This window comes from Sciurus carolinensis, chromosome 10 (genome assembly GCF_902686445.1).
Source record: "Sciurus carolinensis chromosome 10, mSciCar1.2, whole genome shotgun sequence".
Lineage (NCBI taxonomy): Eukaryota > Metazoa > Chordata > Mammalia > Rodentia > Sciuridae > Sciurus > Sciurus carolinensis.
Window position 1 is genome coordinate 86,078,075 of NC_062222.1, and position 22,736 is coordinate 86,100,810.

At 34.7% G+C, this 22,736-nt stretch overlaps 1 protein-coding gene across 4 annotated transcripts in view; it reads right to left on the reverse strand.

Moving 5' to 3' along the window:
• Nucleotides 1-21,287, reverse strand: part of Ythdc1 (YTH N6-methyladenosine RNA binding protein C1) — a 31,387-nt gene extending 10,100 nt beyond the window's left edge. For 2 of the 4 annotated variants that reach the window (XM_047566427.1, XM_047566426.1), the window contains exons 1-9: nt 20,900-21,287; nt 12,886-12,987; nt 12,245-12,573; nt 11,697-12,123; nt 7,803-7,892; nt 6,569-6,663; nt 5,016-5,124; nt 4,805-4,922; nt 134-218 (exon numbers count right to left, since the gene is read on the reverse strand). In XM_047566427.1, coding sequence (XP_047422383.1) covers nt 134-218; nt 4,805-4,922; nt 5,016-5,124; nt 6,569-6,663; nt 7,803-7,892; nt 11,697-12,123; nt 12,245-12,573; nt 12,886-12,987; nt 20,900-20,927 — 1,383 coding nt within the window. In that variant the 5' untranslated portion in view covers nt 20,928-21,287. Of the gene's footprint in view, nt 1-133; nt 219-4,804; nt 4,923-5,015; nt 5,125-6,568; nt 6,664-7,285; nt 7,340-7,802; nt 7,893-11,696; nt 12,124-12,244; nt 12,574-12,885; nt 12,988-20,899 lie in introns of all 4 variants that reach the window. The other 2 variants (XM_047566424.1, XM_047566425.1) reach the window with 2 other exon arrangements.
• Between the last annotated feature and the right edge of the window lie 1,449 nt (nt 21,288-22,736).

Sequence of the window (22,736 nt, forward strand, 5' to 3'; positions counted from 1 at the left end):
AAATAAGAATATTTCCCCTTAGTTTTTCATAGTTCATTCCCTTCAGAAGTGGTTTAAAGTGTTTTAAAATGTCAAGATTTCTAATACAGTTAGTCAAATTTATGTTTTTAAAGGATTAATCAAAATAACAAACCTGTCCATCACGTCCAATCTTTACTGGCTTATGTTCATTCCAAGGATTGGTAAGATGAGCTGACTTAGTGAAGGGTAATTCACGCCTAAATACAAAATAGTATCAATTACACTCTTTTGTAAAACCCAAATAAGGATTATACTTAAACTACTACAGTACTGAACCCCTATTTAAACTGTGACAAATGTGACTAAAATTTTTTAAAACCACAGAGTACAGCATATCCCCTACAAACAGCCCCAGGAACAGACCCTTCTGTGTTCTTCAGTTTCCTTGAAAAACAAAAACAAAAAACAGAAGTTCCTTGCCTGTTTTTAATTTATTTTATATACTGGGAATTAAACTGTAGGTGCTTTGACACTGAACTATATCCCCAGCACCTCCTCTTTTTTTTATTTTGAGACAGGGTCTCACTAAGTTGCTAAGGCTAGTTTCAAACTCATGATCCTCCTTGTTTCAGACACCCAAGTCACTCGGATTACAAGTGTGCCACTATGTCCGGCTACTCCTTTACATATAATGGGGTTATATCCCAATAACCCATGGTAAATTAAAAAATATCTCAAGTCGAATATGCACTTAATACACCCAGCCTACTAAATGCAGCTTAGCAATGTGGTACAATATAGAGTATTGGTTGTTTATCCTTATGACTGCAACACTGGCTGGGAGCTACAGTTCACCAACCTATCTAGCAAAACAAGAATATCACCAGACTGGGAAGAGATCAAAATTCAAATTTGAATTATGGTTTCCACTGAATAATTATCACTTTCACAGAACTGTATCAAAAAAGTCAAGCTACACTAAGTCAAGAACCTTTGTACAGTGTTTAAGAGTATGGGCTTAAAAATATAAAAAATTTTAAAAAAGGACACATGCACACACACAAAGCATGGGCTTAATTAAGAAGCAAGACAATTTACAGTTTAAACCCCAGCTTCAACAGCCTGAGTTGCTTCGTTTTACAAATAAGGAGATGACTATTTCTATCACTGTTGCTTATGTAGTTTGTAAATGAAATGACACATAAAACATTTAATATACTCCTTGTGTATTCAAACACTTGTACTTATTAACTAGTAGGAAATTGAACTTTAACATCAAATGAAAAACAAGTGTCCCTCTCCTAAGTTCAGAGCTGCAGGAAGGAAGTGTGCTCCCTCATTAAGAAGGGAGTATTCACAACTCATGGAATGGTTCTTGAGTTACACAATAAATTATTCATGAAGTTGCATATGCTACATGTGTACCAATTATGTCATCAACTTAAAACTAAAAGGCATTACCTTAAGCACTAATAACATGGGGCTCTAAGTTCTCTACACCACAGGGCATAAGGTCTAAGGCTAAGTGAAATAAGCCAATTCCCAAAAACCAAAGGCTGAATGTTCTCTCTGAGATGTGGATGCTAACACACAATAAAGGAAGGGGGGGAATAGAAGTTCGTTGGATTAGACAAAGGGGAAGAAAGAGAAGAGAAGGGAGATGGGAAGAGGAAAGACAATAGAATGAGTTGAACATAATTTTCCTATGTTAGTACACAAGTACATAACCAGTGAAACTCCACATCATGTACAACCCCAAGAATGGAATCCTAAAATTATATTCTAAATTATACTTCATGAACATATAATATGTCAAAATACTCTCTTCTGTCATGTATATCTAAAAAGAACAAATTTTAAAAAGAATTTTGTTATTTTCATAGCTACTTTTCAACCTAACAATGTTGAACACAAAGATGACACATAATAAGCACTTGTTATTTGCCAAGGAATAATAAAAATATCAGTTGATAAAGATTTTACTCATACATAAACAAATGTCAAACTAATGAATTTTCACTGTACCTAACAACACAAATGAAACTGCTCAAAAAAAGAGCATATAAAGATGAATAAGAAAAACAGCAGTTTCTCCAACCTTTATTCCAGGTAGAAAGATTATCTTTAAGAACATACCAAAAGATTAAAATATTCAGAGGCAGAGCTCTCATTAATATTTATTTGTACTTTGTCCAATATTTTAATAGATTTTTCTTCTAAACTACCTACCAGTTTAAAACAATTACAGGAAAAAAAAAATGAAAACCTTCAGCCAATAAAACATAGGAAGGTTACCATATTATTACTATTCTCACTTAAGTATTAGTAATAGAATGCCCAAGATCCAAAGTAGAGGCATGTGCCAACTCGGATGCATCATTGGGGTCAAGATTCGTTGGTGGCCCTGGCTCTAACTTGATTCAAGAGATTCTGCTCACCTTTTGGACAAATTAGTTTATATCTCAGCCAGTTTATCAAAGAAAACTGTGAAACCTTATTTTGAGCTAAATCCAGGCAGCAACTTGAAATCAGTCACTTTTTATGCCTTCCGTATCTGGTAACATACATTTATCTGGTCTGAAATTTCTTATGTGACTAGAAAGTACCTAAGCCATTAGGGATTCCACACATTACATGGGGTCTCAGGATTCTGCATTTTAACAATCAGACACGACTGATGCAAGTGGTCCATGGACTACACCCCCAAAAAACTTGAGTTTAGTTATTAAATCCACAGAGCATTTAAATAAAACTCTAATGACTACCATATCTGAAAAGGAAGAATATTAATAGCAATCAATGTTATTATAGCAAAGTCCTTAGCATTTACACTCATTAAAATTTATTTTCAGGAGAATCAAATGTAATTCTTATTATATACAGAAAACTTACACTTGGAACATTCAAGGTACTTATACCAAGGAATATCAAGTGCCCTCCAAAACTGTCAAGTACTCCACAATTACACTTGAACAAAACTTAAGAGGATTAAAAAATTAAAATGAAAGCCTTATTTACAATGTTATTTCTTGATGAATCTAAAATTTGCTAAAAACCAGTTAAGAGCCCAAAGCGTTCTACCCAAAATTTTGCACACAATATTAGTACCACAGACTATTTGGGTCTGTCTTTATATTTTCTGTTGCTCTATGTGTTTCAAACATGTTAGTAAAGTAGTAAGTCACTGAAGAGGAATAATAAAGATTAATTTATTAATAAATGAAACTCATCTTCTAAAATTAAGAAATAAATATCCTTATCAATGAGAAAATAAAGCTTAATACAAGTAACCTTCAAAACATCCACTTTAACTTATCTAAAAATGGATATAATCATTTTTGTCTCTTTTCCCAAGAAAGCGTCATTTCCAAACATTTTACAACAATGTTTTCTTTGGTTTTACAATCTCACACACACACAAATAAAATAATAGTAATAGTAATAATAATAATAATAATAATATCGCTCTGCTAAAGATTCATCAACTTGTTTCCCCTAAAACTTGTCACATACTTTATAATTACAACTCTAATTTCTAACAAATTTTACACACACACACACACACATATAACCCAAGGAGGCAACAGAATAGAGGGATAATGCCAAGTCTCACTATCTTCAGGCTACATTTTGACATTATAACTATGTATAACTATGTATTTGTTTTATTTGTTTTATCTTTCTATGTTGGTACATGAACAATTTTTCTATATAATATTATGTTTAAGAGATAAACACAAACTTACTTAACCAATTTTCTATTTAGGAAAATTTAGATGACGTTAATATTTTTCTTATAGAAAGTAAGATGGGATGACTACTCTTTTGCATACTCAACCATCACCCTCACACTATTCCTACTCTTTCATTACCCATGTGTCTTCACCGTTCTTCACTATTCATACTTGAGGGTAGTTCACGTCACTTTTTACCTTCTGTTCTTCCTGTCTACCTCGCACACACACAAAAAGGTTTCTATCCAATCTCTATATTCCCCCCACCATTGCTTCCATACTCATGTTGCTTTCCTGAATATAAAGAGCAATTTTTCCTCTTATTTCTTAACCATTTATTGCACTCTTATTAATATCCAGCACCCTAACCCTAACTTATAACAAAGAACTCATACAGTGCTTTGTAGGTTTTTAAAATCAATTTTATAGGTAACAAGATGTGTGCATGCCATGAAAAGTTGACTTACATAATTAGCAGTTTATGTACAATGGTTTGGTAGGGGCCTAAAAATAATAATAACTCAGTGTTCAAATAAGTCTGACTTTTTCTCATAAACAATTAAGCCTTACTTAATCCTGCTTCAAAGATCAAAAACTCAACTAAACATGAACTGCTAAGTTCCCTAAAAAAACCTAATTGTTCAAAACTATATTATAACCAAAATTATTAGCCAAGTCATAGTAATTATTTCCCCATTCCACAATAAATGATGTTAAATCCATTATATTTACAAACATGACAATATTCCAAGCAACTGAAATACACAAAGCTCTTCACTAAATAAATCTTTGCATCCTATAACAGAATATGAAGGCAGTGAGAAAGTGAAGTCGTTTTTAACACTGCTAAATTTCATGAATTTATAGCAATCTAGGAAAGACATAAAAAAAAAAAAGGGTGGAGGGACTGGGGAGATAGCTCAGTTGAGTGCTTGTCTTGCAAGCACAAGGCCCTGATTTCAATCCCCAGCACTGCCAAAAAAAAAAAAAAGAGGGTGGAGAAGAATGAGAGAATAAATGAAATGACTGTTGAATTTTAACATCTCCAAATGGCAGCCCATTCAAAACAATGGCAACTTTAATTATTTACACTAATGGGTAAAATTTACCTGCAAATCCAGTCAATTTTAAAGACACCTCCCAGCATCTTAGCACTCATTCCTGCTGGAAGCACCCAGTGTATAGGAGATCCTCCATGATGTGATTCTGAAGAAAGTCTTGCAAACCCTAAGGGAATCATATCACAAAATAATATGAAGATGCTAATATAACTAATGCTAATGTAATGTTTCTATATGTCCAAATTATTTTTATTCTTACCTTGAAACTTTCCACTTTCTCTGACAGAAAATATTAAAATAACACTCCGTGCGGATCTGAATGCAACATTTAATTTTTTCTCATTTACAGGGAGCGTGGACCACACACCCTATAAAAATAAAGACCACAAATTGAAATTAACTGTAAACCCAGTTATAGTTACAAAAGAGCAAAGGTTGCTGACTTCAGTGTGCTTTAAATTCAACACTAGAATAAAGAAAGGTCTTATTTTCATTAGCTGTCAAAATAATGTAGGAATAGCTCATGAAAAACTTAAAAAAAAAAAAAAAAAAAAAACAGTGGAGAAAACTACCAATTTTACAAAATCATTAAAGGAACTAGTAGAATTGGGGATAAATTTTAAAGGCTGGAATTCTATATAATGAAACTTTACACAGTGTTATTTTAAAATCATAACCATTTGCTCTAGTAAAAATACATGCTGTTAATCACAACTTATATGTTCATCTTCCTGAAATTGTGTATCTAAAAAAAATTTTTAAATAATTATCAGTAAAACCAAATAGGATGAATTTCAAATCTCACATTTTTCAAACTTTTCTATTTAAATTCAAGTTTTTACATATCAATAGATTGAAGAAGTCTATGTTTTCACCTACACCTAAAACACTAAAACGTAGTTGTCTACTGATTTCTGGAAACATTTTAACCAATACTTCATTCATGAAAGATAAAAAGAGATGGATTGGTAAAGTAAGGCAAAAGTTAATTCAGCTCACACAAACTACATTTTCTAATGCATATTAAGAGCTTAAATTTACTTCATCCTAATTCTACTTACACTGAGTAAGAGAATACATATACTACTAGATGGGATTTTTGGTGTATTGTCCTGTGTTTGCAAATGGACTTCATTTAGAAGAAGAATATTAATACTAACAAAAATTCAGTTAGAAAAATGTTTAGTTTAACATTCTGATGATCAATTGAACATGTTGTTACTCAACTGAAACCTTGAAGTACAAAACATTACAATAGCTGGTATAACATACAAATACATTTTAGATTTCTTAAAAAGAAAATTAGGTTCACAATATCCTATAGGAACTGGGCATATCTTCTACAGTCATAGGTGGAACTTTAAAGCTAACCCTTTTCTTCTAAATCCAAGCAATTTAACTTCTAAAAAATATAAAGAATCTACATAAAGGAATGTTTAGCTTTATAAAGAAGCTCAAGGTATAAAACAAAAGCATCAATGAAAACAAAAACCAATTAAGTTAAAAAAGTATTACAAGTATTAGTACAATATATTAGCAACTGGATATAGAAATAAAAACAGACCTTTAACAGTATGAATTATATATAGTCCTTCAACACTGAACATTGTGTCTCCTCAAATTATAATACTCAGACCTCAGATTACTAATAGTTGCCTAACTAGCCATAAACCAGAGCCCGAGAGGAAAATGGGCTGTAAATCTTTAACGTTTTAATAAAAATCACAATATCTTATTAAACTGGAGATAAGTCTACCTTTCAATTTAAAAATTTCAAGATTAGGACGATTTAAACAGAACTAATGACAATACCTTAGCTTTTGCAAGAGACACATTCTCATGGTTGTTACTCTTTATGAGGAAAAATCTTGCATCCTGAAGTACATATTTGAGTTTACTGGTTTGATCTGGGAGGAGGGGAGGGAGAAAAAAGAAATCCAAATTGATTAACCACAGATGATTATCACACAAAATGATTTAAACTGTACTAACTGAAATCAGACCTCCAGAACCCAGCTAAACTTTTAAAACTCAATAATCACCCAATCTGAAAAGCTCAGCCACAACATGTAATATCAGCAAAGCTAAGAAAAAAACAACCAGCACTGTACAAGAATGTAAACCTAATCTAGTGATGTTCCGATATATCAGATCCATAATATTATAGTATAAAAATGACTACTAAGTTTTGAATTTTTTGTAAATTTTTTAATCAGATTCAAAGATTGATACTAGACCATTAAAACTTGTTAAATATACATATATAAACACACACGCGCGTGCACGCACGCACACATACCAGCTCACTGGGTCAAAAACTAAAATATCCTGAAATGCTTGTTAATATGCAGGAACATGAAACTTTCTATGGACATGGAACATGAACCTTACTATGTAAGGTATTTTTTTCCTTAAAGCAATATATCGGAACATTACTACATTAAAAACAACTATTAATGGAGAACCAATAAGGCAAAATAATGACTTTATGAAGCATGCAATGAAAACAATTTCAAATTTAAATGATACCTTTTCGGACAGCACGAACGGAAGATGATAATTTCTCATGCTTCTTTTCTGAACCTGTATTTAGCCAAAGTACATTTGTTCAGATTGAGCTTAATAGAGATAAGACAAAATTTCTACAGTCTTTGTCACATAAAATTCTCATTCAAGACAAATTATTCTTCCTGGCGCACCCACACACACAAAAAATGTATTTCTCAATGTGTACGAGTGTTTTTGTTTTTTTGGGTTGCTTGAATTTTTTTAAAAATATATTTGAACAGTTTCCCACTCAGAAAACTAGTCACTGAATCATCATCTTCCAAGGAAAAAAAAAGTGAAAATTCCACTTAAGCAGTAACATAACAGGATTAAAATAAGAAAAAGCTTAATTTCCTCTAGAATTATTACACCGAACATGCCAAAAATCAATACTAATAGACATCAACAAGTTCACATTAAACTACAGCCTCCACACACTTTCTAAAGCAGATTACATTAGAATCAGTCAGATATGATCACAGAAGTAAAATAGTATTACCTGCATATGACTCTGATGCAGAGCTTCCACTTCTATCAAAAACAATTGGTGATATGCCTCTAGCTCTCTTTCTTTCCTTCTTTTTCTCATCTAAAAATTAAAAAATTCCAAACAATAGTTTTAAAATGTCACAACATAAAATGAAAACCAACACAAGTATTCAAATGGGAATGTTATCATTATATATCTGGTTCTCATAAAGGTCTGAGGTATTAGTCACTGCTTATTCTCTAATGCCCTCTATTTTCTCAGTTGTTCCAGTTTACAAATACTATTAAAAAATAAAGGACACTTTGTCTCGTTCACAAATTTCAATCAATAAAAATATGAATGTAACAGAAATCAAGTACTTAACTGCCCCACATATACAGACAGTCCAAAATAAACTTCTAAGAGGAAAAACTATAAAAAGCAAGTGTAACTACTCCTATGTATCAGGTAGTACAGTTCTAAGTCCTTATGTTTATTTAACCACGCACCCATCCTTATCACAATTTCAACTCTGATTCTTAAGATGTTTGACGAGCAACAGACACCAAAGCTTTTCAACGGGGAGTGGGGGGGCTACACCAAAATTAGTGATTCCCTTCTGTTGCCAATGCACATTACATTAGTTTCTTCAATGCCATTCCCTTTAACCATTTCCTCCCTAGATTCCTTATTTTCTAATTTAACTTAAAATCATGCCTAAAATCTTTGGGGTGGTGGGGTAGTGGGGACAGAATTCAGAGGCATTCTACCATTGAGCTACATCTAAAACCCAAGCCCTTTTTTTGAGACAGGGTCTCCTTGCTAAATTGTCCAAGATGGTCTTAAACTTGAGATCCTCCTTCCTTGACCTCCCAGTTGCTGGGGATTATCCCGCTACTGCAGGCTATGCCTAAAATATTAATGGTAGTAACACAATCTATGTATTACTATAGGAAAAGCAAGAATCTTCAGTGGACAGAAAAGTGTGCATAACCCATCATATAAGAACCATTTCAAGCTTATCTGGAACTTTATAAGAAGTCTTAAAAATAGAATTAAGCTCTTCTGTCTCTTGTCATTTTAATCATATCATAATAAGCTCCTTAACTCTTCAGTTGGGAGATAAAGGGTATGAAGAGAGAAAATGCACACACTATTTTTATAAAAACAATGGAAAGCTGAAAAAGAACAATCGGCGATCACACACACAATATCCTACTATATAATAACAGCTAACTACTTCAGAAGTTTTAAATGTATTATCTCCTTTAATCCTCAGAGCAAACTCATGAGATACTCTCATGTACAGATGAGGAAACCTCAACTTACTTGACCAGGGCCCAACAGTTCCTGAGCAGCAAAACATTTAGACTCAATGTCTTCAAACATGAGATTATAAGCCCTGAGCTCTATTCTTACTGAGTAAATGAAAAAGATACTTTTACTCTATTCTTAAAAGGGGGGGGGGGGGTCATAGGTTTAGCTAGCTTAGGGGTTTTAAAAAATTATTTCTTTAAAAAGTTGTGATGTTTGTTTCAATTGTTTCTTCTTGGATATTTCCTTCTAAGATTCTAAGCATCAGGAATTGATAAAACTTGAGGGAAGCATTAAAAAGAATGCCTTATAGTTCAAAGTACTAAAAAAATCTCTTACTGAGAAAATGCGGAACAAATAACAGAAAATCCTGTCCAACTGTATTTATACTGTTAAATGTGGCATGAGAAATCTCCAAAGAATTTTCATCTTTTTTGCATAAGTAACTTAAGTGTATGGGCCTGTCCCTCAATTATTATTCTCAGATCACAAGAACAAAGATGTTCATCTAAAAAAAAGTTATCAACCAGTGTGTAGCCTTTGTAAATTACTAAAAATTCTGAGGAAATAAAGTAACTGGAGTCTAGAAGTGTTATGGTAACTACAAGTAAATTATAATCCCTTGTATTTCATTAAAAACTGACATCTCCCAATCAAGGAGTTACAAATCCATACATTTTTTGCATGTATTATAAAGAAACACTGTTAAGAAAAATAAGTGCATGCAATTTATATAGTATCTAAAACAGGTTCAATATAAGAAATTTTCTAAGAAAAACTTTCCAATAATAAGGAAAGTAAGGATTCCATGTTTCTTGTGGGGCAGCGGGGTGGGGTGCTAGGGACTGAACAAAGGCGCTTTACCAGTGAGTTACATTTCCAGTCCTTTTTATTTTGAGACAGTTTTTACTAAGTTACTAAGGGCCTTGCTACACTGCTGAGGCTGGTCTCGGATTTGTAATCCTACTGCCTCAGTATCCCAAATTGCTAGGATAACAGGTGTACACCACCATATCCATCCAGGTATCTCTTTTAAAACAGTACATTTCTTTTAACCAAATTTTAATAGACACTTATTATAAAAATTATAGACTACCATTCAATTTGAAAAGTATCATCAAATGTCCTGATATTGAACTGGCTTATCTTGAAGCTCATTTAAATTATTTCAGATCCTACCCATTTAAATAAGTTCACATTATTTGACTTTAATGCCAGCATTCAAGAATGAGAAATATGTTCCTAACAGAGATGGCAAAAAGAAGTTTAGGAAATATTCTCAGCCAGGCACAGTGGTGCATGCCTATAATCCCAATGACTCCAGAAGCTGAGAAAGTAGGATTCAAAGTTAGAGAACGCACTCAGTAACTTAGCCAGAATTTGTCTCAAAATAAAAATAAAAAGGGCTGGTGATATATTTCAGTGGTAAAGCTCTCCTGGGTTCAATCCCCAGTATTAGCATACGAGTAAGCAAAAAGCAAGAAAAGGAACAAAGAGAAGAATATTCTCTACCTCCATGCGTGATAGAGAACACACACCCACGACAATAATAGAACATTCATCCATATAACTGATGTATTCTTTTATTCCCTATCCATTATAAATTATAATACATATATATATTCCATTAGTTTGCAAAAAGCATGATAGGAAGAGAGATTTGGAAATTTTTATATCAAATTCAACTATTCACCTTATTTGGTTAAACTTTTTAACCCCTTAAAAAATAAGTCTAAACTCTAAAACACAGAACACAAAGTGAATAAAAGCTGAAAAACCTTTTAGCTGGCCATCTGCTCTAACATTTATACGTATCAAATATAATTTATTAATAAAGTACTACCAATGGTAAAATTCTACGATGAAATATTTTTCAAAAAAGATTTCTATAATTTCCCCCAAAGAGAGGGTCCCCTCAGCTTAGTGATTTCAACTACCAACTAGACGACATTTTCGTATCATGGATCAAATAGAAGTAGAGGAAGTATGATACAAAATGACTTATCCAATCTTTGCACAAGAATTTTATTTTATTTTTTCCCATCTTAAAACCTTGACACATTGGCCCTCTAAAGACCCTTGTCTCTGTCAACTTAGAGGTATAGAAATGAAAGGTAAGCTTGTGATCCCAAAGAAAAAAGGAAGTAGTAGTTTGGTTTTGCTGTCACATGATGAAAATCTAGGATCATTCTACCATGCAAATGCTGTAATACCTAGTGGGAAGCTTCCATGTAAATATACTTGAAGTACATCAGTATTAAAACAAGTTGTCAACTGTATGAAAATCCTAAGAACCCTACTTAAAACCTGAAATAATTCTTCCATATAGAGAAACAATTGGATTTGTGCTAAATTATTTAAAAAAAAAAAAAATCAGTTTGGAGTCAAGAAATACCTTTACTGATACGTAAATCTTTTTCAAAATGTATTGCTAATACCCAACAGTATACAATTAACAACAACCACAACAACAAAATTACAAGACTATCTTATTTACATCCCCCATAACCTCAAAAATTTATACTCCAATTTCAACACATTCAAGAACAAAACCAATCAGGTCCTTAAAAAAAATTTTTTTTAAACTTTTTTACATATAAAACAGTGTACCTGATCCATCTGTGCCTGAGCCAGATCTGACAGAACCATCTGTAAAGGAAACAGATTCAGAACCAGAGTCACTGGCCTCACTTCGAGTGTCATAATCATTTCCCTCTTCTTTCTGGTCTCTCTCATCCTGTTCATATTCCTCCTCTTCCTCCTCCTCCTCCTCTTCCTCCTCCTCCTCTTCTTCCTCCTCCTCCTCCTCTCCATCTTCATCCACCTCCTCATCTTCCTCTGCATCTTCTTCTACCTCTTCATCTTCCTCTACATCTTCTTCTACTCCTTCCTCCTCATTTTCAGTGTTATTGCCTTGCTCATCAGAAGAACCACTGCTGCCGGTCTCATGGTCGGAGCCATATTCTTCAGAGTTCACTTCTTCCTTAGAAGATTGACTGGATCGGCTTGCACGTCTATCAACTTCAAGCCCAATTCTCTGATGTTTAAAGAAAAAGGGAATCAGCAGTCACATAACAGACAAAGCCAAGATGAATAAACAGTTCTAAACCCTCAAAAGGAACTGCTTTCTGTTTTATAATTGCAATAATATTTACTACCTCAGAACCATCTGGTGTAGGAGATTTGCCTCTCCTTTCAGGATCCCTTTTCCGTAGACAAGTTTTTTCAGGTTGACTCTTATAAGGTTCTCTGGAGGTACTGCTTGATAGACGAATTTTTCGATCAGCATCTAGACGCTTGTTTCTTTCAGATCTTTGATATTCCTCATTTTTATACTCTGTGACTGACTTTCCTTTAGTACTAACTATTCTTTTGTTATTGCTAACAGATGAGCTTAGGGGTTTAGAAATCAATTGTCTTGAATGGACAGAAGGCTTTTGTCGTTTTGTGTCAGTAGATTCGATCCGGTCACTTTTCCTTTTTGATCCTTTAAAATATAATTTTAAAAGACATATAAAAGTACTCCATTAATTTCACCAAAGACTTACAGATTCAAAATGTCTTCTGAAACATTTTCACTCTAGAATTAATCTAAGAGAAAACTATTGAACTAAATTTGTACACTTAAAAAATATATATAGATTACTCATTTATATGGTATAGGTTCTGTTATATGGAACATAACTTTATGCACTTTTGGTATTAACTTCGAAGAAAGTACAAAAGTACCATCATCTTCTTAAGAAATTTTACTTCCTCACACTGGTGCTTTAACAGTAACAAAAGAAATCTCACATACCCTTTTTCTCATTTTTATCTTGTTCACTCTCTGGATTATAAAGTTCATCATCCTGTTCTGGTACTTCAGTTAAAATATCATCTAGAACATTAAGTTCTCCATCTGCAAATAAATTTAAAAATTAGGGGAAAATCATTATCATTAAGCATTTATTTTTGAGTACTTAAGTATGAGAACATAAACCTTAAAGAGCATTTATTTCAGATCAAAACACAATATTAATTCCTATAAAACCATACAAGGTAAAATATATGTACAGAGCTCTAGTCTACAAAGTTAGGAATATACATCTCATAAGGTATGGAAAAAAAAAAAAAAAGTAGACACCAACTTGTTCAAGTAACAATATTACCAGTAATGGGACAAAGCAACATCATGAACCTTCTGGTATGATGCACTAAGAATAGAAAAACTTCTATGACATTCCTATACAAAACACAATATCTGAATTATGAGAGGAAACATCAGACAAACCAAAATAAAAGGGCATCCAAATACCTCTAGGGAGATTAAAGAGACATAACTGAATACAGTCCATGCTCTGATAGTAACTGGAAAATTTCATGAAATCTAAATAAAGTTTGTAGATCAGATTATCAGTGTTTCTTTTTAATTTTGATAATACTATGATTAAGCAGCAAATTCTTAATTTTAGGAAACACATACTCAAGGAAAAAAGTGTGCCTATGTGCATATATTCATGCACATACTCTGAGAGAAAAGGGGGATGGAGGAAGACAAAGAATGAGACAAGCAAAATGCAATAAAATATTGACATTTATAGAATGTGACTGAAGTTTATAAAAATTTCTTTGTCATATTCCTATAGGTATTCTTTTTATCTGAAATTATATCAAATTAAAAAGTTAAAAGACAAAAAAACTATTGATGTGCTATACAATCAAATAAGTTTAGAGGATACTGGTATAGACTATAAAAGTACCACTTGTTCAGAAAAAACAACTATATAACTATGTTGATAATCCATGATTACAAAAACTTAGAACTCAGTTTTGTCTCCCTACCCTATCACACAGGACAAAATCAATCCTAAAAATATATATAAATGCCACCTTCAATTGACTTTTTTTAGTATAATGCACTAAAGAATGGTAAATGTTTTAACATTAAGTATTCCAATATCAAAAATCTTTTCGAGGTGCTGACCATATAGCCCATCGTGTAGCGTGCTTGACTAGCATGCACAAGGGCCAGGGTTCGATTCCCCAGCACCTTGCAGGGAAAAAAAAAAATCTTTTCGAATTTAAGCAGTGGCAAAGGACATATAAAGTTATAAAACTGATACGACAAAATAAGTATATTTATGGCTATAGCCAAAAAGCAAAGCCCACTCAAAGTGAAGTTGATTAGCATGGAGTCTACAGTCAAGTTAGATGGTTTTCAAATTTCCCTAAAGGGAAAAAGAAATTCCTGACTGAAGAGACCTCAAAAAGTTAATACAGGCAATAAGAAGAAAAGCATGGTTACACAGAAAATGCAAATGGTAACTGTTTCTATTTAAGGATATTTGAAAATTACTATGTCTAGAACAGCATAACAACTGATTTTTTGGGTGGTATAAATACTTCACTATTTTCCCAAAATGAATATTTTATGAGTTGTATTTCTGTTCAATTATTTTTTAAATGCCATTGAAAATCACGATAAACCAAACAAAAAAGCTTTTCTCATCTAGATTTATGTTTTCATTAAAGAAAAAATTCTCTCAAGATCTGAATATTGGCAAGTACCAAATTTAGGCTCTATACGGTAAAAAATTAAAAACATTAAAACAGTTTGATAGCAGCAATACAAATTTTGCAGATGTTTAGTAATTATTGGCTCAAAGTTCTCCAATCAGTAAAGTGGAATCAACAAGTTTTGACAGAATCAAATACATTTGTGTAAGACAAAAACTGAAAAACTATCAAAAACAAATAAGTGTTATAGTGATATACACATCTCTTCATGAAGTCAATGATTTCAATTAGAAATATCACCCCAAAAGCCTAAACATTCACATGAAATTATATAATGTGCTACATAAAGAAAAAGTATGCTAAATTTCAGCAACGTACCTAAATCATATTACTCCTTTAAAAAGAGTTTACTGCTTAAAAAAGTTTAAACAAATTCAAATTCAGGAATTGGTTATAGTTTTAGAAAGCAGCTACCAACTTTTTAAGTGTAATAAATATTAACCAATGTTAACTTAATAAAATATCTTATCACTTGAACATTTTAGTACTTTCACATATATCATATAGACGTATCATATGAGGCAATTAAGGACTGTTTTATCATTCATTACTTTGCAGATTAAAAAGGAGCTCAGAAGCTCAAGTTGACCAAATATATCTGTTTAGTACAGAGGATGCAAGTCTGGAGTTCAGGCTTCCAAAACGTACAGTCACTTAATGAAAGAACACTAAATGCACTTTTAAACGATATATAAAGTACAAAACACAGATGCAAAAATCTAAAGGTAGTATGCACTAAATTAATTTGAAATTAGGACATCAGAAAACTCAGTATTCCCAACATTACAACACTTTTAATTTATTTGATACTAAAAATACTAAAAATCATCTGTAGCATCCACACTTGATGGCATATATAGTTGTATCCATGTTATTCTTAGAGTCATAACCTGTGTAGTTTTATCACAAGATTAGCAAACTAAATCTTGAACAAATTTGGCCCAAGACTTATTTATGTATGTCCTGCAAGTAGTAAGCATGTTTTTAAGGTGTTTGAATACATACACACACACACACACACACACACACACACACACACACATTCTCTCACATAGTCTTACAAGCTGCAGCTATTAAAGATGATAATCATCACTGGAATATCCTTTTTGGAAAGAAAAAATTATCTCTTTAAGGTGATACACCTACATGTCACATCCTGTGTCTCATACATACATACATGTGCATACATATATGAAATACAGAGACTACTGTTGCTCACAAAGACTATTCGGCCCTTTATAAATAAGTTTTGCTAACCCCTGATATAAATTACCACATTTTAAGTTACTTTTCTCCATCTGGGCTGTCCCTTAAGAGCTAGGTACTAGCAAAGTTGAAGTATTTCTGAACTCCAGTTCTAATAAGAAGTCTTAAGAACAAAAAGATTAGTACCTAAGAAAATGAAAGGACAATTCTTTGAATCTACTGATGCACTTTTTCAACCCATAGTCTTTCCTTTTCACAATCAGATCCTAACATACTTGACCAGTCCCTCTTGATTATATAATGACCAAGCTACATGATATGTAAAACCTGGTCCAGAAGACAAAACCAAATTCTTTCTTTGATAAAATAAGTATATGCATGTCCTAATTACTGCTGCATAAGCTATCACCCCAAAACTTGGTGGGTGAAAACAGTAGCAATCACTTTTCACTGTTATTCGTGGTTCTGGGAATCAACTAGGGTTCTCTCATGTGCTTGCAGTCAGATGACTGGGCCTAGAAGACTTGCTCATTCACATGTCTGGCTAGGGTCTGGGCTGGAAGACTCAAAACACTAGGACAGCATTTCTCACCCCATAGCAACTTCATTATGGCAGCTTTAGGGTAGGGGTATCTCTTACATGGTGGTTTCAGGATCTAAATGTCTGTGTTCCAACACAGAAAAGACCAGGCAGATCCCAACAACACTTAGAACAGTATTTTAGTCACAGAGGTAATTATAAAAGCCTATCCAGGTTCAAAGGGGGGGAGGGTGTGCACTTTCTTACTGCTGGCAGAAGTGTCTATCTTCACAGACTAAGGAAGGTACAACATCATTAGTTGATAAAATATTAAGGATCCATCATCATATATGAGGTCCACTTTTGACTAAAATGTTATTTTGGGGCTAATGACTACTTTGTAAGAGTGTCGGAAGGCTCAAGCAGACAATTCTATTCCAGTGGATCTCCTGTGCTGACAGAATGCAAGCACTACTGTCACATCTTCCACATTTTTCAATTGTAATACCAAGTCCAAATTTTTATTTAGAATTACCTGACTTTTAAATATTGCCTCAATCAGGTGAGGTGGTATATGCCTTTAATCCTGGTAACTCAGCAAACTGAAACAAGAGCACCTTAAGTTTGAGACAAGTCTAAGCCCTGCCTTGAAAATAGGACTGGGGTTGTAGCTCAGTGGTAAAGTGCCTTTGGGGTCAATCCCCAGTAGTGCAATAAATAAGTTAACCAAATTAAAATGTTGTTCCAATTTTTTTTTAAAAAGTAGACTGCTAGCTTTAATGTTTACATTCACAGTACCTTATGCTTATGAACTGCATTATATTTACTGATACAAGCTAGCTCAAGCTTGGCTAATTCCACAAACTGCTTGAGATGAAGACATTGGTTTCCAGGTATAGGAAGTAAAACAAGGAAATAAGAACAAAAACCATTGTTTTTAGTTTGTTAAAAGGTTGAAATGATGTTAAAAGTAAAAAGGCTAAATTTTCTGTTGCTTAATTGTGGGATTTTTGTTTTAGGTAAATATGTGAACTGGTTTTCAAAGTAGTGTAGCCTCTAAGGCTACAAAACCTCTCAACTCTGAATTCATACTCAATGCATTCTCCATTATACCAGAAATTTAGCTTAATCTTGAAATTCCTAGCCCAAAAAAGACAAAAATTTTAACTTAAAGTGTAGAAAATCAACCTTTATCTGAGACAAAGTCATTTTTCTAACCATGGAAGCTTATACGTTATAAAATGGGGTTTTGGGGGCGGCAGCTTAGACTGAAATTTTAAAGAAAGAGGTTAAATACACTACACATTTTGTTTACCAACACATGCACCAAAGCACACTACTTTTTTAAACTTCAGTTTACTTACATAGTTTCAGTGGGATTTGGCAATGGAGCAAGTTTTCCTGGAACCTCTCCTTTTATTATCTTGCAAAGTACATTTTACATTTGTTTCTCAAATACCTTTTTGTCATTCAAAACTATCATTCTTCTAAATGAAGTATGGACTTGGATTCTCCATCCCATTCAAATTTTCTACCTTCCAAAACAGGTCAACTGAAGTTTAAGGATTATATTCTTAATTTTCCATGTTACTTCTATTTTACGTGGAATAAAAACAGATATCAGTTACATAGAGTATGATGTTTTGGAGCCCTAACTAGAGAATTGGAAAGGCAACTGTAAGGACTTAAATAGTGAAGGCCAGGTATGTATATATGTGTGTGTTTAACAACGTAAGATGCATGCTTGTGTGTTTATGTCTGTAACAAACTCTCAGCTTTGGGCTTTATATTTCACACATCATATAACTAGCCATTTTTTTTTTCCCCTTTGTGGAATCAGAGATTGAACCCACGGGTGCTCTACCACTCACCCACATCCCCAGACTTCCCCTCTCCAAGTTTTATTTTGAGATTGGGTTTGGTTCTAAGTTGCCCAGGCTGGCCTTGAATTGCAATCCTCCTGCCTCAGCCTCCCAGGTCACAGGGATTACAGGTATGCACTACTGAACTGGTTTAACTAGTCATTTATTAATGAAGTCCAATCACTCAAATATTTAAGCATGGAGGCACAATTACTGCACAAAAGGTTCCTGGCAAACATTAAAAACATACTTCTTGCCCTCTTGGAGCTTCTAGTCTAGTAATGTGGAACACTTGTTACTTTAGAAAGTGTAAGGGCATATACATTTTGGTTCATATTTTTATAATGCTCTTTACAGAGAACTCTGTAAGAGCATAAGCAATAAAACAAGATGTTTATGGTAAAAGAAAAGATGTGTATTTTCTCCTAATACAGAAAAACTTATTTACCGTTGATTAACACATTGCAACATCTTTCAAATCCACTTTTTTGACAAATAACTACCACAGGAATCACAGGGAACTGGCAATATGTCCAGTTATGTAGGATTCAGCTTCTAGGTAGGAGTATCATAGAAGCATTACAGAAATTAATGTTTATTACATAGCTAATGCACAAAGCTCAGTATTTCAAGAACTCTACAATAATCTTCTTAACGTTCCATAAATAATACAATTACTACAAATTTCTGCAACTTACACTCATTTTTCAATTCAAATTTTACATGATTTGTGGAATCTTAAGGGACTCAAAGTTTGTAGTGTTACCAAGATTCTTACGGGGTTAATATTTATAAAATTTCTAATGTTTTGTAGAAGTTAACTGATGACACTAAAGTACTTATATTCCCACTTTTCCTTGTTTAAGAAATGAGTCAAATACTGATCCTTTATAATTCTGTGCATAACAATGATCAAGTGATACGTGATGTAGATTAGAACCCTTCAAAAATTAAATGTCACTTCCATAAGTATGTGCTAAATTTATGTTATTCAGAAATAATCTTTGTTTTAAACTGTAAATATAAGCACATATCAGAATCTTAAAAACAGAGTTCAGTTATGGAAATTAAGTTTAAAAAAAAAACAAAACAAAACACTGATAAAAACACCAGGCAAAAAACCTTTCCAAAAGGTGGAAAGTCATCCCAAGTATTACTGATAGGTAACATTACTACTTCTCAATAATACTACTTCTCATTTATTCTGACTGACCTCATCACTAAATCCATTTCTAAAGTAAAATTTTTAAGTCAATATCATTTTTCTTCTTCAATGTGCATTACTCTCTCCACTATGACTGTAAGTATCTTCATCTTAACAGACAATTTTACTCATTTTTGTGTCTGGTTCATCTGGTCTACCACAACCACCAAACCACCCATACATGTAGCTCATAAATTACACCCTGGCCATCAAATGTTGAATGAAATTCTTGTTGTTTAACATCATCTCACTTAAAAAGAAGTTTCCTTTACTCAATAACATTCATACCTCCATGTTCACATTCTTCTGAATTTCTCAAGAAAGGGGGAAACTTCAGGAAATTTCAAGATAGAAAAAATAAAAATCAAACCGCTATAATCTAATCAACAAACTGGTTTAGGACAAGGTCATTATCTTAAACATAACTCCCATCAACTCCACCTCCCAAGCTTACTCTTAGCACAGAGTCATTCACTGAAACAAAGACTTTCCTGAGCCAGCAACCAGAAAAAATTTAGGAGGATCACAGGCCTAATGCAAACTGATTCCAGAACCCACTTAAAAAATTCCCAGCTCAAAATAGCTAGCCACACATAAGAGACTTGAGAAATACAGTGCAGCAACTCCATGATGTTTTCATGACCTAGAATTGTTCCAAGGCTAACAAGGTAATCTAACGGTAGAAAATGATGTTAAGGCAGTAGCCAACCTAGACCACTCTGCACACAGGTATTCATCCAACATTGGTTCATCCATTTTGTCCCTCCAACTCTCCATAACTTGCAAGTACTTGCTCCTGGTTGTACCCTCCCTAGAAGATATGCACGTTTCTAGCAGAATAGCTGCCAGGGTGCTTTTTTTTTTTTTTTGAAAGGCCTAAGAGTCACATAATTATATTTTCAAGCATAATTCTTTAAAAAATAAAACTATGAACAAAACGGCCTATTCTTGCCACTTCCCCTATTTAACAGTAACAGCCAGAAGTTATTTGTAGATATTTCTCGAGGTTAACAATCCACCTGTACCTCTTAAACACTCTCACTTAACTAGACTACCAGCGTTGACTGTGGCATTAAGGGTTTACGAAATTTGGTCTAACAAAAACGTTGTTCTGAAAATACGCATTACATCCGCATAATCCTACCAGGAAATAAGCCCAGGGGCCTGCAACTCAGAACAAGTCCTCGCTCAGCCACTCCCAAGACAGCTAAATGGAAAGTCAGGAGCGGAATCTGGATCAAAGAAAAACCCTATGCGAGATGAAATGTTAGGCCATATGGAGACTGAGGACGAAAGGGCAGGCCTGGTTCTCCGCCAATGAGTCCAAGTGTCTCGGTGGGGGGGGGGGGTGACCAACACCGCGCCAGACGGGCTAAATCCCCACCCCGCCGGGCACCAGGACCACCGCTCCAGCACTACACTCCCGACCCCGCCTCCGCCCGTCACCTTTCTCCGCACTAACCTTTCTCCTCCCGGCTGTCGGCCGCCATTGCTCCCCTCCGGCTTCCGCTGCTGCCGCCGCCGCTACCGCCACCGCCGCCGGGACGCGACTCACGCGGGCGCCGCAGCCGCGGCAGCAGTCGCACGAGCCCGTCCGTCAGTCCGTCCAACGAGCTGCGTGCTTCGCACTTGGCCGCTACCACTCACCCTCCTCGACTCACCCTTTCTTCCCTCTTCTTTCCTTCCTCCCTTATCCCCTTCCCTTTTTCCAGCCTCCGACGGCCTAGGCCCAGCCTTCCCGTTGGGGCTCAGATACGGGCGGGGTAAGGGGGTGGGAAGAGAAACAGATGGCGACGGCGGGCGGCGCTAAAATGGAGCCTGCTTCCTGCGTGAAACAATCCCGCTCCCGAAATGCCCTGCGCTGTTTACGCTCCGTTCCTCTTTGGAAACGTCACAGTGCGGACAGGGCCGCAGAGGCTGGACGGTAAGGGAGCGTGGCGTGGCGTCAGCACGTCGCCCCGCCCTCCGCAGCCCGGATGTCCCCGAACCTGCCTTATTTCTAGTAATGTTAGTCGCCAGGTTGTTTACGGACAGGGTGTTGTGCTGCATACTCCCTAGTGATGCAGAACTTCCCACCCGAAACTCTTAGTGGAGGAGCTGGCAGGCTTTGAAAGGTTAGGTAAGAAGAGACTGAATTAAAAACAATGTTATGTGATGTTCTCATTCAACTATTAAGTTTCTAGTTATTCCCAAATATTCATTTCTGATCTGTATTATGTATATAATATATATTATATATACATAGTTTTAAAAAATGATCTGTTCTCTGCCCTCACGGAAGCTTAGTTTACAATCTAGTTAGAGGCAAGGTATAAGTAAACATTTAAAATTGTGAATTCTATGAAAGAAACAAAAGTTTAAAATAAAGTAGAACCATATTTCAGGGTTATCAAGCAGGTCGTTGATGAGAAGTGATTGAAGCATTACAGCTAATACCTGGTCAGAGCAAAGCAGTAACAACTAGGACGTTACCATTTTACAAACATCAATGAAATAAAAAGATTAATGCAGTTTGGGGGAGGTACTGGGATGTTATCACTGGGTCACTTTTTATTTTTTATTTTGGGACAGGGTCTGTCACTAAGATCCTGAGACTGGCCTCCTACTTGGGATTCTCCTACCTCAACCTCCTGAGTCCCTGGGATTAATGACATACCCACTGTGCCAGCTGCTTATTAATAGAACAAAGTCAATCAGATGCTATCTTCCTCCTGATAGAAGTACATATACTATCTACAAAGTAATCTTGCCAAAAAATTGAACCTGGATGTCATAAAGACTGTGTGGATTCAACTTGCCATGATTGCAACAATCTTAAGTTATAACCACAGTGATTTTAACCCTTGAGTAACCCTAGTGGGTATCCTCTACTTAGTTTCCTAGCACACTATAAATAGACAAAAATCTTTAAAGTAGAATGTAGAGCTTTGTGACCAGAACCTGACCCCAGGGGTGTACCTGACCTGATACTAGCTTGAGATAAACCAGTTACATTCTGGCTTCAATGAAGTCGATTTTGTCTTGACCACTTCATAAGCCTCCATCTTCTGATCGAAATCATGGGAATCTGGTTTTGCACAACCATGATACTGTCAGTGGATTCCTAATAAATAGCACTCAACAACTTTGAATCTATCTGCCTGTTTTCTTTGGTCTCAATGATACCTTGGGGCTGGTTCTCATATACTGGGGAATGGGTTATTCCAGAACAAAGACTTTAGCTTAGTGGTTCTAGATAGAAGTTGTAGGATATCGTGGGATTGAGAAGAGATGGAGGTGATGCCCCAGGGGATATTTCA